The 17,615-nt window shown below is 44.3% G+C and overlaps 1 protein-coding gene across 1 annotated transcript in view; it reads right to left on the bottom strand.

Moving 5' to 3' along the window:
• Positions 1–4,338: 4,338 nt before the first annotated feature.
• Positions 4,339–17,615, bottom strand: part of SPP2 (secreted phosphoprotein 2) — a 53,265-nt gene continuing 39,988 nt past the window's right edge. The window contains exons 4-6 of the mRNA XM_073645632.1: positions 11,307–11,417; positions 5,119–5,170; positions 4,339–4,512 (exon numbers count right to left, since the gene is read on the bottom strand). Of these exons, the coding sequence (XP_073501733.1) occupies positions 4,406–4,512; positions 5,119–5,170; positions 11,307–11,417 (270 nt within the window). The 3' untranslated portion in view covers positions 4,339–4,405. The remainder of the gene's footprint in view (positions 4,513–5,118; positions 5,171–11,306; positions 11,418–17,615) is intronic.

The following is a 17,615-nucleotide window of genomic DNA, read 5'->3' as shown; positions in this document are numbered from 1 at the left end:
TTTGTGGGCCCTCGGCGAAAGAGTCTCAATGGGCCCCTTTAACACATATCACGATTCATGATGCACAGATACCGCAGAAAAATATATATTTATAGTATAAAGCCAAAGATTTCACTTCTTACATTACATGAGCGATATCTATTGTAAATTCCACAATAGCTCAGAAACCGGTAAATCGCTCCATACAGAATACTGGCCCCCATAAAATGCTCAATACAGGATACTGGCCCCCATATAACGCTCCATACAGGATACTGGCCCCCTTATAACGCTGCATACAGGATACTGGCCCCCATATAACGCTCTATACAGAATACTGGCCCCCATATAACGCTCCATGCAGGCTGTGCCTCCACATAATGCTCCATGCAGGCTGTCTCCCCACATAATGCCTCATGCAGGCAGTTCCCCCCACATAATGCCCCATGCAGGCTGTTCCCCCACATAATGCCCCACGCAGGCTGTTCCCCCCCTTATAATGCCCCATGCAGGTTGTTCCCCTCCATATAATGCCCCATGCAGGATGTCACCCCCCCTTATAATGCCCCATGCAGGATGTCACCCCCTCCCTTATAATTCCCCATGCAGGCTATCACCCCCCCTTATAATGCCCCATGCAGGATGTCACCCCCTCTCCCTTTTAATGCCCCATGCCTCCATACATTAAAAAAAAAAAAAAATCAAATACTCACCTCACTTCTCACCTGCTGCCGCTGCACTCCAGCGTCGCAGGCGTCTTCCCGCTCTGCGCTGTGACAGCTCAGGAGAGGGCACTGTGGAAAGACGTCACCGCGCCCTCTGACCTGAGACGTCACAGTCAGATGACGCGTAAGAGACCGGAGATGCTGCGGAGGCATGGGGAGGGGTAAGTATTGTGCCGGCTGCCAGGGCTCTGAGCAAGAGGGGGGAGCGGGCGCTGACACCGCTCTCCTCCGCTCATGGGTCCCATAGCGCGGCAAGGTGCCCGACGGCGAGTGGGCCCCCCGCCTGCTCATGGCCCCGCCACTTGTCCAGGTGCGCCGGGTGCTGGCGCTGGGCCTGCCACAAAGTATCTCACCTACAATACGCGAAACAGCACAGAGACAAGCCTCAAAACTTCTGGAACAAGGTAATTTGGAGTGATGAGACCAAAATTGAACTTTTTGGCCACAACCATAAACGTTACATTTGGAGAGAGGTCAACAAGGCCTATGATGAAAGGAAAACCATTCCTACAGTAAAGAACGGAGGTGTATCGCTGATGTTTTGGGGACGTGTGAGCTACAAAGACACAGGAAACTTGGTAAAAGTTGAAGGAAAGATGAATGCAGCACGTTATCAGCAAATACTGGAGGCAATTTTGCACTCATCAGCCCGGAAGCTGCGCATGGGACGTATTTGGACGTTCCAACATGGCAACGATCCAAAACACAAGGCAAAGTCGACCTGTCATTGGCTACAGCAGAACAAAGTGAAGGTTCTGGAGTGGCCATCTCAGTCTCCTGACCTCAATATCATTGAGCCACTCTGGGGAGATCTCAAGCGCGCAGTTTATGCTAGACAGCCCAGGAATTTACAGGAACTGGAGGCTTTTTGCCAAGAAGAATGGGCAGAAAATAAAGAACCTCATCCACAGCTACTACAAAAGACTTCAAGCTGTCATTGATGTTAGAGGGGGCATTACACGGTATTAAGAACTGGGGCATGTGAACTTTTGATCAGGGTCATTTGGATGTTTTTAGTTGTCATTCAGATTTAAAAAGAGAAAACACAGTAGTTTGACAATAAATGGATTCACCCAACCAATAACCATGAGTGGAGAAAAAGTTTTTTTGTTATCATTCATATTCTCTGAAACAAGGCCAAGAAAGGAAAAATTCTGTCGGGATATGTAAACGTTTGAGCACAACTGTACACACCTGTAAATCTAGAGAACATTCCTTTAAAGGGAATCGATCACCAGATTCCCCCCCCCCCCTAATTTGAGAGCATCGTAATGTAGAGATAGAAACTCTGATTCCAACGATGTGTTAATTACTGGGCTGCTTTCTGTAGCTTTAATAAAATCACTATTTTATAAGCAGGAGATTATCACTAGAGGACTAGTGAATCTGCTGCCATGTAGTCCTCCATATTCATGAGCTCTGTATAACCCCGCCCCCACCGATTGGCAGCTTTCTGCCTATGCACCTAGTACACAGAAAGCTGCCAATCAGTGGTGTGGGCGGGGATATACAGAGCTCAGCATTCAGAGAGCTGGGAGATCTGCAGCAGAGAAAACTGTGATTTTTATCAAAACTGGAACAAGAAGTCCAGTAAGTGAAACAGGGTCTCTATATATACACCATGCTGCTCTCAGATAGGTAGCAAAAACCTGGTGACAGATTTAATAGGTCAGTTTTATCAACATGGAATACCTGTGCAATGAAATATTAAACTACATATAATCAAAAATGCACTGTCAAAACCATGCAGTTTTGTGGAAAAAAATGAATGCATGTTTTGAACTGATCAAACCTGCCCTGTGTGTATAATACTAGATTAGTGTTACCCAACCAGGAAACCTGGTTACAATCCCTAGCCACAGCTGTAAGGGATTGACTCTCCATTCTGTAGGCCACAGGTTCCTTTAGGCCTGCAGCCAACAAAACAGCAGGGTAACGCAAAAGACTTCCTGTGCATGACCCGGCGCAATGACATTGGTCTGCAAGAGACTTGTTGCTTTCTGCTGGCGGACTCGCCAGGATCTGGTGAGTATATTATGTTTTTTGTATACAGGGAAACAGGATCCAGCTTCAACTAGGAATTCATATGCATAAAAAAAGTCTTGTAGGGGGACTACTCTGGGGGGCATCATACAGTGTGGGGACTACTGGGGGGTCATCATACAGTGTGGTATAATACTATGTATAGGGAACTGTGGGCCCATCACACTGTGTAGAGGAGAGCTGTACATGGGGGACACTGGACATTGTTAAATGATAAGTGGGCCTTAAGAAGCATTATTGTTATAGTGGCACTAAGGGTATTGTGACTGTGAAAGGGGCACACAGTCATTATTACTTTCTAGAGGGCAAAATTTGGGCAATGTTTTATAGGGTACTTGCACATGGCATTATTATTTTCCAGGAGCCAATCTTACCATTGAGAAGGTACAAATAGTACATTTTACTTTACAGGGGGCACAGTGTTGGGCATTATAATATGGGGCACGAAGAGGAGCACTGTTTTTGTACCACACAGCTGGTCCAGTAATGAACAAATACGGTAACAGTGGCTCAGCATTGGGGTATCAGTAGGATGAGGAGTTTTGTAGTCTGGGAATGTGATGGGGAAGGTGCTGGAAATGTGAGAACTCAAATGTGTCCTTGTAATATCTGCAGATGAATCCTGGCTAGAAGAAGTCGTCATGTCGGTCTGGGCCAGATGGAAAAGACTGAAAAAGTGAACATTTCATCAGAAAGAACATCAGTTGCAAGTCACTACCTATAACTGTACTGTAATTTCTTACATTTCTTACATGCTCTGCGGGACTGATATCTCTAACTATATAGTCACTAAATGGCAGTAATATCGGTGTTGGTCTTGGATAGAGATGTATTTTCAGTAACAACATCATTATCTGCTGAGGTTCCTCTATACCCACGATTAAAGTTCGCCACCATAGTGGTAAACATGGTTACCTGGTTAGAGACCCTCTCAGTTGTGTTTTGCCTTCCCACCCCATCTTGATCTGAACCCTAAGCTACGCCTCTGCGATAACACCTATACCAGTTACAATGTCCCCTTAGGTATCTGCTACCTGTGGTAATAGTGGTCTGTGGTTTGCTCCTCCTCAATAGGTTTCTCTTGTCTGACAGACAATGTGTGTCCATTCGTGCTGTTTTGTCTGACAAGTGTGTTGGGGGAAGGGTGAGATTAGTGAGATGAGTGAGGAGGAGTCCGGTGGTAGTTGGTTAGGAGCCATTGTAGAGTGATGAGGAGCTGCGTTGGAGCAATGAGGGGTGAATCCTTGAGTAAGATTGGCCTTAGCATGTTATGTAGCGCCTGTATAATAAAACAGATGGATGCAGATGTTGTGTTTTAAACCTTTGGAAAATAGTGAAGCCCTGGTTGTTAATCATAAAAAAAATGTAAAAAAATGTTGAAATATTGAGACAATGTCCTATAATCACAGCAGTGTGCATGTTCTTCACAATTTTATACATTTGATTGTAGGCCATAACCAACTTTTAGAATAGTCATTATTTTTGTCCCATGATTTTGATTAGACCCACAAAGAAAAAAAAACTCTTTAACAGAAACCAGTGTCAACATATCTGTATTTTATTTAACCACCTATGGACCATCTTGCCCTCCATCACTTGTATCTTAATATCTTTAGCCGGGAGCTCATTACAGCTCAGAAAGATGAGTGGTCGCCATGTCATTCCATTAGATCATGGTCTTGGATCTTTTCCTCCTCCTCTTCCCAGCGAGGATTCACATTTTGATGTCTCTTTCCATATGGATCCCACTGAGATGGGAACCTCTCTGGTGGGCAACATGAAAGATATGAGTGGAAAAGTAAACGTTGGGTACATAAACAGGATAAGCATAGGGTAAAGCAATTTCTGTGATTTTAGTATTGATCACCTATACTTATGAAAGGCAATCAATTTTTATTAGCACTCTTGGCTCCCTTACAAATTAAGTGAATAAATAGGCCTTGGCACTTCAGCAAGCACTTTGTCCCCTTCAATGTTTATAAAGTTGAAGCATATACATAAAGATGAATACTGTAATAAATGGGATTAAGCTGCAGTACCAGGTACAGCTACAATCAAATGCATGGCTTTGTACATGTCGAAACAATGAGAAGCACATTGACACAGGAATTTCATTGATCGGATGGGTTTCCAGGGGTCAAACCCTCCACAAATAAATATTACCTCCTAATAAAAAAGGATAGCCCATCAGTAATCTATATTTGGCAGTTTTATGCAGGATATATTTTTTATTAATTATTATAGTCTGATCGGGCAATAATGGTTGTGTCATCGAAACAATTATTCTATATTACGACAGTTGCATTATGTAAAAAGGCGTCTCAGTAAGGGACTGCTAATGCAATAAAGTTTCTTGCAGCTTACAACTTACCCGGTTTGGTCCTTAGATTTCCTCTAGCAGAGTTACGAGTCCTCCAGAACATCTTGCGTTGTAACAAAGAAAGCATTAGATCATCAGACATCAGAATGTGCAGAATATCCAACATCCTTCACTTACAGTGCTTATACATCTCTGTCAATCACTCAGTACCACTCACTAGGTTATACAGCAACTAATGCAGAACAGAAGTCCAAATCTGCTATTCATGGCTTACCAACAGGTCCCCATAGGCAGACGCTATGTTCTAATGGTTAGGATTAGCGATGGGCGAGCATTAAAATGCTCGGGTGCTCGATGCTCGGGTCGAACAAATTGAAATGCTGGGGTGCTCGACCCGAGCAACGAGCCCAATGTAAGTCTATGGGAAACTAAAGGATTTTTCAGGCGGCTCCACGTGGCGGTCTGCAGAGGGCCTAAAAATTGCCCAAATCGATGGGAACAGTGCTCAAATGACATGGGAACAGCATGGGGAAGACCCTTGGAAGCATTTCTGACTCCCAGGTCAGTGCCGTCAACGTTAATAACGTATTACGCCATTGTTACGGACTCACAATAAAACATACAAAAACTAAACCAAAATGGATTTTCCTGGGAAATATGTTAAGGAAAATCCTTTCCAGGGTAATGACTTGTATATAAGGCAAAATAAATAACCAAAAACAAAAATGCTCCTCCACACCTTGGGCTATGTTCACACGTAGCGTTTTTGATGCGTTTTTGCACTTTTGCATTGCTTTCAACCAAGACAAATGCATTCACTGGGAAATGTCATTTTAACATTTTACAACCTTATCTGGCCATGTGGTGGGTGACACATCATCAGACACATCCTGTTTCATTTATGATGGAGGGACTCTGAAAGTCACAAAGCCTATTTTTATAGGGCCATCAGACAGCCCTTACTATTCTTAAAGGGCCAGCTGTCGGCCCTCGCTATTGTTAGAGAGCCATCAGCCGGCTATGCTTTGTTGTTCTGACTATTAACGAGTGGGTATCCTATACTGTTATTGCATATGCAGTGACTGCTAGGGCTGCCAAACATTTGGAGGCACTCCAATGCCCCTTGCAAGACACGTAGTGGAGGTGATATGGTGGTGAATTATATGGTGATGAAGGATGAGGAGAAGGAGGAGGACAAGAGCAAATAGACAAAATCAGGAAGCGTATACCCATGTGTGGGTGTGAAGAAGTGCATGGGAATAGACCTCCCAAAAAAGACACTGGATTTGAGTTTATTACGCTGCTATCATTCGGTGGTGTTGAGAAGTCTGGCCCAATCCAGCCCTTGTTCATTTTTATAAGAGTCAGCCTGTCAGCATTTTCAGTTGACAGGAGGATGCGCTTATCAGTTCTAATTCCACCAGCGGCACTAAAAACCCGCTCTGACAAAACGCTAGCGGCAGGGCAGGCCAGGACCTCCAAGGCGTAGAGAGCCAGTTCATGCCATGTGTCCAGCTTGGATACCCAATAATTATAAGGCACAGAGGAATCATGGAGGATGTTGGTACGGTTGGCAAGGTACTCCCTCACCATCTTCCCAAACTTTGCACTCCTTGTGAGAGTACCCCGAGCCTCAGAGCCTGTAAGATGGGAGGGTCAGAGAAAACTTTCCCAGAACTTTGACAGTGTTCCTCTGCCTCAGCTGGATTGGAGTTGTGTCACTCTCGCCTGTACTCCTTGGTTGTCCAATGAACTGTGACCTCTGCCACCAGCGTTTTCAGATGGGAATTTTTTTAATAATTCTGCAACAAGGGCCTTCTGGTACTGTTCCATTTTAGAAAATCTGTCCGCCTCGGGAATAAGAGATAGAACATTCTCCTTGCAGCGTGGGTCTAGAAGTGTCACCAACCAGTAATGACTGTCACCCAAAATTTGGAGAACGCGAGGGTCACGGGAAAAGCAGTGTAACATATACTCAGCCATGCGTGCCAGACTGCTAACAGGCAAGACTTCCGTGTCCTCACCAAGAGGACGACTGACCATGCTCTCCTCCTCCTCCTCCTCCTCCTTGTCCTCAGGCTATCCACGATGAACTGTCATACGCTGACGGTATGACAGTTGTGCAGGTAGTACCGTCTATAGTGCAACCCAATCCGAATTGGGATGTGATGAGGCTGGGCTGCGTGTAATCACCCTGTATGGTTCCTAGCTCCATCTCATCATGCTCCGCCTGAAATGCATCCTCTTTGATTGTAAGCAGAGAGTATTTCAGAAGACAGAGAAGCTAATTATGGCATCATCGCCACTCACCATCTTGGTGGAGTCCTCAAAGTTTTGGAGGATGGTGCATATGTCTGACATCCATGTCCATTCCTGAGGTCTTATGTGTGGAGTCTGAACTGAATACTGACAGCCTTGTTGATGCTAGTAGTCAACAACAACCCTCTTCTGCTCACAAATCCTTCCAAACATGTGCAATGTAGAGTTCCAATGCGTGGGGACATCACACACCAGTCAGTGAGCCGGAAGCTGCAAACGCTGCTGAAACACGGAAAGGGCGGCGAACGCTATAGGTGACCTTCTAAAATGGGCACACAGGCGGCGTACTTTGACAAGCAGATCAGGCAGCTCAGGGTAGGTTTTGAGAAACCGCTGAACCACGAGGTTAAGCATATGGGCCAGGCATGTGTGTGAGCTTGTCTCGCCTCAGAGCCGCCACCAGGTTCCGGCCATTGTCACACACTACCATGCCTGGCTGTAGGTTCAGCAGAGTCAGCCACAGATCTGCCTGCTCTTTCAGAGCTATCCACAACTCTTCAGCATTGTGCAGTTTGTCACCTAAGTATATTAGCTTCAGCACAGCCTGTTGTTGCTTGGCCGAGGCAATGCTGCAGTGCTTCCAGCTTGCGATTGATGTGGTCACTTCGGAGATGGATGCTGAAGATGAGGAGGAGGTGCAGGAGCTGTAGAATGTGGGGGAAACCCTGATTGACCCAGGGCCCACAATCCTCGGCGTCGGGAGGACGTGTTCCGTCTCAAGGTCCGACTGGGTCCCGGCTTCCACTATGTTAACCCAGTGTGCCATCAGCGAGATGTACCGTCCCTGCCCACAAGCACTTGTCCACATGTCCGTGGTTAGGTGGACTTTCCCAGTAACTGCGTTGTTGAGGGCTAATGTTGTGGGACATGTGCTCGTGTAATGCGGGGACGGCACACCGGGCGAAGGACCGAGTACTGAGGGACGCTATCAGTTTGCGGAAAGCTTCCATCTCCACGAGCCTAAAAGGCAACATTTCGAGCACAAGCAGTCGTGAAATGTGTGAATTTGGTAGTGTAGCCTGTGGGGTGTTGGCTGCGTATTTGCGCTTGCATTCCAAGGACTGGGGAAGGGACAACTGAACGCTGCGCTGGCACAAGGAGGTGGACGTGCTTGCTGATGGTGCTACTTGAGTGTGCAACGACAGGTGCAGGGCAGGAGGCATCTTTGCATGGACAGAGGATTGGCTTGCATGTACAACAGTGGAAAAAGCAGTGGTGCCACCCGCAGACACTGTTCCTGGACCTTGGAGTTCAGCCCACTTAGTCGGGTGCTTTGCTGCCATGCGCCTGATCACGCTGGTGGTGGTCAGGCTGGTAGTTTTGCTATCCCTGTTGATGCTGGCCTGGCAAGTGGTGCAAATGGCCTTTTTGGGATTATCGGCTGAGTCTTTAAAAAACAACCAGACTCGGGAAGACCTAAGAGTTGTACTGGCAACTTCCGTCGTGTTGATGTTACGGGGAACGGTTGCCCGCCTTCTGTCTGTGGCCACCTACACTGCTTCTTCCTGGCTGTTGTGGTGCTACGCCTCCCTCTCCCTGTGTGCTGCTGTCCTCGCTGTGTATGTCCCCCTGCCAGGTTGGGTCAGTTACTATATCATCCACTACCTCATCTTCCACTTCCGCACCCTTGTCCTCCTCCTGACTTTCTGGAAATTGTGTCTCATCATCGTCCACCTCTTGTGACAGTTTCCCACCATCACCTTCGTGTGACAGTGGCTGCTCAAATATTTGGTCATTGCTACATGCGATCTCCTCTTGCCCCGCTTCAAGTGGACCGGGCGAGAGGCCCGAATCTATAAATGGAAAAGTGAACAGCTCTTCGGAGTGTCCAAGTGTGGGATCAGTAGTCTCCGGGCACTCGGCATGGCGGGAGAAAGGAGGATCAGGGTGAGGAATATGCAGTCCAGACTCACGGCTACTGAGACTTGATCGTGTGGAAGACAGGGTGGTGGTGGCTAAGTGACTGGAAGCATTATCTGCTATCCAACCAATAACCTTTTCACACTGCTCTGTGTTCAATAGTGGTGTTCTGCGGTCCCCTATTAATTAGGACAGGAAGGTCGAGCGAGAAGATGTGGGTGTTTGTTCTGGCACAATTTCAGCTAGCCCACGGCCTCGACCTCGTCCTCTGCATGCACCATCATCACCATCATGTCCACTTCCCCTTCCCTTGCCACGCGCCTTGCCCATTTTAAATGGAGGACAATATTTTCCACATTCACTACAAATGGCTGGATTTGAACTGAAGTGATATGTGATACGTGTGACGGCAAAAACCACAGTTTTAAATAGCTGCCCTGTAAGTAACTATTTTTAACAGCGACCTCGTGTCAATAACTTCGCTGACACACTGCAACAAAATTTCAATGGAGGCCAGAAATGGTAGAATTTTCAGCGCACTTATATGTGATCCGTATGACGGACAAACCACAGTTTTAAATAGCTTGCCAGTAGGTAACTATTTTTAACAGCGAACTGGTGTCAATAACTTCGCTAACACACTGCAGCAAAATTTCTATGGAGGCCAGAAATGGCAGAATTTTCAACGCACTTATAAGTGATCCGTGTGACGGACAAACCACAGTTTTAAATAGATAGATTTTTAGCGCTGTAATATGGAAAGGATCTGGCTGTATTCTGCAGTGCCAACAAGCAAATGGAGCAGAAAAACGGTGTTCTCTGGATTGCTTTTTAAGCAAATAATCAGGATTTAAGATCCAAAAAAAAATTATTCCTGGCCCCTGATACCTGGGGCTATTTCTACAAATATCTGTAAGCACCAGCAGACAGAACTGGAATGGACCCTCTTGCTATATGCACTGCAGTCTGCCACATACACTGCCATCCTGCCTAGCACTGATATCTATGCAGCTGGATTAGTCCTCAGAAGGACTGTTAGTTGAGATGGATATGTGTCTCTAATACAGTTTGGTACACCTACACTAACTAAGAAACAAGCAAATCTCTCCCTAGCTCAGCAGCAGCTCTCCCTACACTGCCTGATTCCGGAGTGACTGTGACGAGCATGGCGGCGCCAGATCTGAGATGGACCTGATGACGCTGTGTTGCCAGCCAATCACTGTAATGCCACAACCAACATGGCTGCGGCATTACAGTATGTGGCAGACAATCCCTTCATGTTCACTAGCTCTCTGAAGAGCGCCAAACATGCAGGGAGGGGACCCGAGCTCCCGCTGAGCAACCCTGGAAATACTCGGCGAGCTCCGAGCATCTCAAGCAGTGAGATGCTCGGGAGGGCACCGAGCAGTAGCGAGCATACTTTCTCATCACTAGTTAGGATCAGAGCGAATGAATTGCACTGGCTCCCTAAGTAGATACAAAAACACCAGTTCTTACCATCCAGAAAACCATGTTATCCAGAATCTAAATAACTTAGGGTACTTAGTTGACACTATTTTAATCAAAAAAGTGTAAAAGCCATCCCACTGAAACATGGTGTACCATTGAAGATGGTTCCTAACTCTAGTATCTCTCCTCGCTATGTACTAGCAGAACTCAAAATAGGCAGGGCCATGTGTTTTTCTCGCATTAGCCAAAGGGACCTACACCCACTATGCTTACGCCCCTGGTCTTCCCCTGTGACAGAATCTATTTTAACCCCAAATGTACAGGAGGCATGGACTCCTCTGCCCTATTACAGTCTCAATATACTGTGCTTTGTCCCTCACTACAATATGGCAGCAATGATTTCCCAACAGATGGAATTTATCCCTAATATAGTGATAATAATATAATGATAATAACCCTAATAATTAATGTCTCTCCCAACTTCATTGCAGGGCTTATCTTAAACTGTACAGTACACCATCATTTAATGCAGATATTGTTTTTACTATTTCATGGTCATAAGAAAGAAAATGTTCTTTGGACCCCATTGTACAATTATAGTGGTTTCTTACCTCTTCACTGCTGTCTGACTCAGATGAGCTGGACTTACTCAAGTTGCAGTGGGCTTTTAAGACTATGGCTTTCCCTTGTGAAATTAATACTTGGCTTTCACATGGGGTTTCCTGCATTATAAAAGAAAAGGACCATAAGAGGACATCTTTGAAAGACCTTTAAGCAATGATGTATCTAAGGGGTATTCTCACATTCAGCTTCGTAGAAATTTCAGCAACAAAAAAATAAATTTAATTTATCTGAATGGGATTATTTTATGTCAAGCATGTGGATTTCTAAAAAACTTAACAGGGAGCATGGTGGTAGGCATGGTCGAGTGGCACGTCTGCTTCATTACCACGGCCTGCTACAGAAATTGGGTACTCTGTGAATCCCTGGGTGTGTGGGGGAGGCAGTGTTTCTGTGAGTCACTTTCACACTCACTTCTGATTCACCATCTGTGGCGCCGATTCTTTCGGTTTTCAGAATCAGATAGCCGAACCAACTTGAAAATGCAAAGTCCTTTTTACTAACAAACACGCTTACATACAGGGTATGGCATGAAGTACATTTTCCTTCTTCTTCATACACAGCCAATGGCACTTCCCAGTGGTCATGGACACAGACACAGTTTGTGCAGTAAAAATAGTTGCAGAGTATTTCAGTCCTAAGGGAAACTCCATTCTCTGGAACTTAGACGTAAGGGAGCTCCTGCTACCACCCTACTGTTCCCGCTACCTGACTATCCTGGATCCACCTTGCTGATAAGGCTGTCCTAGTCCCAGCACATTTGTGGAGTCCACAAGTTGGCTTACTTGAGGTATACTGTTCTGCTTGTCCCCATTGCTGCTGGTCCCTTGTATTTTATGCCATTTACACACACCCTCTCAACTTGCTCTTGTCTAGTTCATATAGCACAAGTGTCTCCTCTGAGACCCTCTCACTGTCTCCTGTCTTCTCTGAGACTCACTACTAACTGAACTCTAAGATGGCCGCCCCTACTCCCAGAGATCCCTCAGTTTCTAACTCACACCTCCTGAAGCCGACCCAAATTGGTTAACTCTCTGTATTACTATCTGACTTACAGGGCAAGTAGTATAACTGTAATACACTGCTGCCACCTAATGGCTATATCAGACATAACACCTTTTATGATCACTATACTACACACATATAATAAAACGGCTTTAGAGGGGTGTGGGAATCCTCGACCACCCCCTCACACAAAGCCCAATTTAGATGAATGGGACAGTCACGAAAAATTGCAGCATCAAATCTATCACATGTGAATTAATCCTTAAGGTCACAATTTTAACTTAAAAACTATATTTACAATTCTTAACCCCTTCATCCCCGAGCCTGTTTCCACCTTCCTGAGCAGGTCAAATTTTACAATTCTGACTAGTGACCGTTTATGAGGTAATAACTCTTAAATGCTTCAACATATCCCAGTGATTCTGAGAATATTTTTCAGTGACACATTGTACTTTATGTTGGTGATAAATTTAGTTACTCTGGACTCTGTCTGGCCTCCTCTGTTCAGTTCAGCAGTGTCCTTCTTTTCAGTGCACAAAACTGTGGCCGGCCGTGCTTTTATGCATGCTTAAAAAGATGGATACCACTGGATCACAGGGCAGACTGTGTCCACAGTGTCTCCATCTGCCTCATTGTAAGGAATCTTCCTCCAGGGGTTTTATCTGAATCACGTATTTCAGAGATAGACATGGAAACCCCGGTGTAAGCGCTCAGCGCAGAGCACAGGATAAATGTTCTTTGGGAGGCAAAATGAACAAATCACCAACAGGTCAAGAAATGGTTCTAATTATTATTTAAGCTGTTCCATGTGCGGTATAAGTGATTAGACGACATTACTCTTCAGGTCGGTGCGATTACAGTGATATTAGGTTTATATCTTTTATATATTTGGCTGCTATCACACACTAAAAACGCTTTATTTTTTGCAAACAGTTTTTGCATTGCTATATTTTGAGAGCTATAATTTTTCTGCTGCCAAAGTCATGTGGGGGCTTGTTTTTTGCGGGAGCTTTCTTTTCCGATTTTTGGTAGGTAGAATGAACAAAAATCAGCAATTCAGGAATAGAGTTTTGCTTTATTTTTTTGACCATGTGGTAAAAGTGATAAGACAAAAGTCAGTACGATTACAGCGATACCACATTTACAGTATATATTTTTTTATGTTTTGTCGCTTTTACACAATAAAAACTATTTTATAGAAAAAAATAATTGTTTTTGCATCGCTCTAGATCTTTGAGCTATAATTTTTTATTTCCCTACTGATGAAGCTGTATAGCAGCTTGTTTTTTACAGAACTAGATGATGTTTTCAGCTATACCATTTTTAAGTAAATTTGACTTTTTGATTTTGTTTTATTCCACTTATTTTTGGCAGAATAATGAAAAAGCATATTTTTTGGCACATTTTTTATTTATTTTTTGACTATGTTCACTGCAGAGGTTAAGTAGTGTGGCAGTTTTATAGATCGGGTTGTTCTGGCCGTGGTGATACCGAGCATGTGTACTTTTTTGCTTACTTTTTCTTTACATAAATATACATATTTATTGGTATAATATATATATTTTTTTTATTTATTTTATGACCTCTTTTTTAAATATTTGTACAATTTTTTTTAACTTTTTTTTACTTTTTAACTTCATTCCTATATGAAACTTTAGCTTTTATTACTTTCCTCGCTGGTATAATGCATTGCATAATGACTTCAGGTTGTCATAGCAACGACCTGGCTCCTGCAATGAAGTCATGGGGGTGCCGAACTGAATGGAGAGGGAGCCCCCTCTCTCTCTCAGCCGTGTAAATGCTGCGATTGCTATAAATTGCAGCCTTTAGGGGGTTAAATGGCCTTGGGCTGTGAGGGTACCGCAACTGGCAGTGACAACCGGGGCTCGGCTTTCACTTAAGCTGAACCCCCAGTGGCAATCGTGCGGGCACTGCTCCTTTTGAGGGAACTCCTTCGCGATCATAACGAAAACTTACGTCAAATCTTGTGAATTGGTTAATAAATGGCATATAGTATGGTTCCCAGATCTCCTGTTCATTCACATTCATTACACATGATTTCTGACATCTGAACAAAATTTAATTAATTAGAAAGCGCTGACAATGATTTAAAGAGTCACTAAGCCTTAAATTTAAAGTCACCAACATAATTTAAAGAAGCACTCTTCCCATCAAAGTTTTTACCCTCTTAATATATTGCAGTCATTATATTATATAGCACTGTGTACTTACAGTTGCGCATTTTGCCTTTCTACCCAGATAATTCTCTTTTCACTGTTCTATATAGAAACAGGAAGTCTCTTGTGCCTGAATTTATTATTCCCCTCTTCAAATCCTGACCCAGCTGCTCCCTCCTCCCCCAGCCAGGGACTTTTGCAGCGACTTATGACGCATACAGGGAAAATTGAATTGACCTCCTGTTTCTACATAGAACTTAGAAGGATTCAGCTAGTCAGTTTGTAATCACGTGATGTCATAGACCTAATGCAAAAGAGAAGAATTAACTATGGTAGAAAAGTACAAAATGAGCAATTGTAAGTACACAGTACTATATAATATGATTATCAAAAGACTGACCGTTACTTCCAAAACAGAAAACTGGTGTGTACAGGTGCTTACTAAGAGTAGCCATCTCCATATATAACTAACAAATAAAGTAGCATTCTGTAACGCTAAGTATGCAAATATGAAATATAAGAAATTTGAATTGCATTACTGCTCTAGAGAATATAAATAATTGAGAAATCTTAGTGCATAAATTAGCCAATTCATGTATATCCGGCAGCCATGGTCTCTAAGAGAGGAGTTCACATTAGGTAGGTTCCTGGCAATGAAAAATGCCTTACCGGGGCTGCCAGGTGCTAAGCAGCGTGACACAGTTGTATGTTGAGCACATTCGAGCTACAGTGCTGCCTCCTGCATAGTGATATCATGCATATCAGCCTGCCAATCTCCTCCCGAAATATGAGCTGCGACGCCATGCTGTAATGTCTGTACACTCTCTTGCTCCCCCCCCCCCACACTGCCCAGGAGATGTGGTATGATCAGACCATGTCCCTGTACGGTCAGACACAACCATTACACAGTACACAGCAGGGGCACATTTATAAGATTATCTCAGCACAGGAACATTTTATTTAAACACATCCAATTGTGGAACTTATTATCATTCCAAAATCTACTGATTAAAATCAACTCTTGTTAGTGGGAAAAGCCCTTTAAATGCTGTTAAGTTTGTGATAAGAGTAGCATTAACAACTACAGAACATGTAATATGTACAGGTGCATCTCACTAAATTAGAATATCATCAAAAGTTAATTTATTTCAGTTCTTCAATACAAAAAGTGAAACTCATATATTATATAGAGTCATTACAAACAGAGTGATCTATTTCAAGTGTTTATGTCTGTTAATGTTGATGATTATGGCTTACAGCCAATGAAAACACAGTCATTATCTCAGTAAATTAGAATAATTTATAACACCAGCTTGAAAAATGTTTTTAAAATCCGAAATGTTATCCTACTGAAATGTATGTTCAGTAAATGCACTCAATACTTGGTCGGGGCTCCTTTTGCATCAATTACTGCATCAATGCGGCAATGTGGCATGGAGGCGATCAGCCTGTGGCACTGCTGAGGGGTTATGGAAGTCCAGGTTGCTTTGATAGCAGCCTTCAGCTCGCTGCATTGTTGGGTCTGGTGTCTCTCATCTTCCTCTTGACAATACCCCATAGATTCTCTATGGGGTTATGGTCAGGCGAGTTTGCTGGCCAATCAAGCACAGTGATACTGTTGTTTTTAAACCAGGTATTGGTACTTTTGGCAGTGTGGACAGGAGCCAAGTCCTGCTGGAGAATGAAATTTCCATCTCTAAAAAGCTTGTTGGCAGAGGGAAGCATGAAGTGCTCTAAAATTTCCTGGTAGATGGCTGCGCTGACTTTGGTCTTGATAAAACACAGTGGACCTACACCAGCAGATGACATGGCTCCCCAAACCATCACTGATTGTGGAAACTTCACACTAGACCTCAAGCAGCTTGGATTGTGTGCCTCTCCACTCGTCCTCCAGACTCTGGGACCTTGATTTCCAAATGGAATGCAAAATTTACTTACATTTACTTAGTGTGTCAATGACTGCCTTCTGGACATCTGTCAAGTCATCAGTCTTCCACGTGATTGTGGAGCCTACTGAAACAGACTAAGTGACCGTCTTAAATGCGTGGGAAGCCTTTGCAGCTGTTTTTTATTAATTATTCTAATCTACTAAGATAATGACCTTTCTGTTTTCATTGGCTGTAAGCCATAATCATCAACATTAACAGAAATAAACACTTGAAATAGATCACTCTGTGTGTAATGACTCTATATAATATGAGTTTCACTTTTTGTATTGAAGAACTGAAATAAATTAACTTTTTGATGATATTCTAATTTAGTGAGATGCACCTGTATGTCTATATTAGTAAGTGACACAAATCATATCTCCAACTCATTTGTTATAATGAAGATAACATGGCCAGCCAGCCCCTTTAAAATATAAGACTTCCATATCCCTTTGTGATCTTTTTAAATGGTCCAATATTAAATGTCAACTACAAGAAAAATACGGACGCCGATGACGCGCCCCCTGGGCCGCGTTTGCGCACGTTTGTGGGCTACCCGGAACCAGGTGTCTGGGGGGGGTTGTAGTCTCCGTGGCGGCGACCCGGTCCCGTGGCTCAGGGTGGTCAAATCAGTGGCAGTCTATTTGTAAGCTTTAGGTTAATTGTCCGACTACGCCACCCGTGGATTGCGGGGCTGATGGTGTATGCAGCTAAGGTAGTGTGACTCTCCACGGGAAGAGTGCAGCCCCAGGGCAGTGTAGTTGATAGTGGGGGTGATGGTGCACGGGCGTCCCAGCACTAGTAGTGCTGGTGCGGCGATGAAGCACAGAGACGTGGGGTTGCAGTTCAAATTCTTTACTCACAGTTTCTGCTATTCTTAGTCATTCCGCCGGCAATGACTGCCCAAGCCGTGCTGCGCCCACCAGGTGCGGGGCTCGGTCAACCCCCAGGCAATTCCAGAGTGTGTCACAGGACTCCCTTCTATTCCTTTCGCTGGCCGTGCCCCACCAGTGACTCTACTTTTATCCAGCTGCCTCGGGTCTTATCTTGGGAGGCTGAGTGTCCACCTCCCTGACTCTATGTGGTGTGCCTTTCTAGTAGGTGTAGTGAGGGGTCGCACCAAGATATGATCACGACCGCCGGTCCTTGGCTGAGGATTAGTCGCCTCCACCAACTTGGGATCAGGTAC

This window comes from Phyllobates terribilis, unplaced genomic scaffold (assembly GCF_046119375.1).
Source record: "Phyllobates terribilis strain yellow unplaced genomic scaffold, ASM4611937v1 Scaffold_9__5_contigs__length_417890890, whole genome shotgun sequence".
Classification (NCBI taxonomy): Eukaryota; Metazoa; Chordata; class Amphibia; order Anura; family Dendrobatidae; genus Phyllobates; species Phyllobates terribilis.
This window is presented reverse-complemented; position numbering and strand designations above follow the sequence as displayed.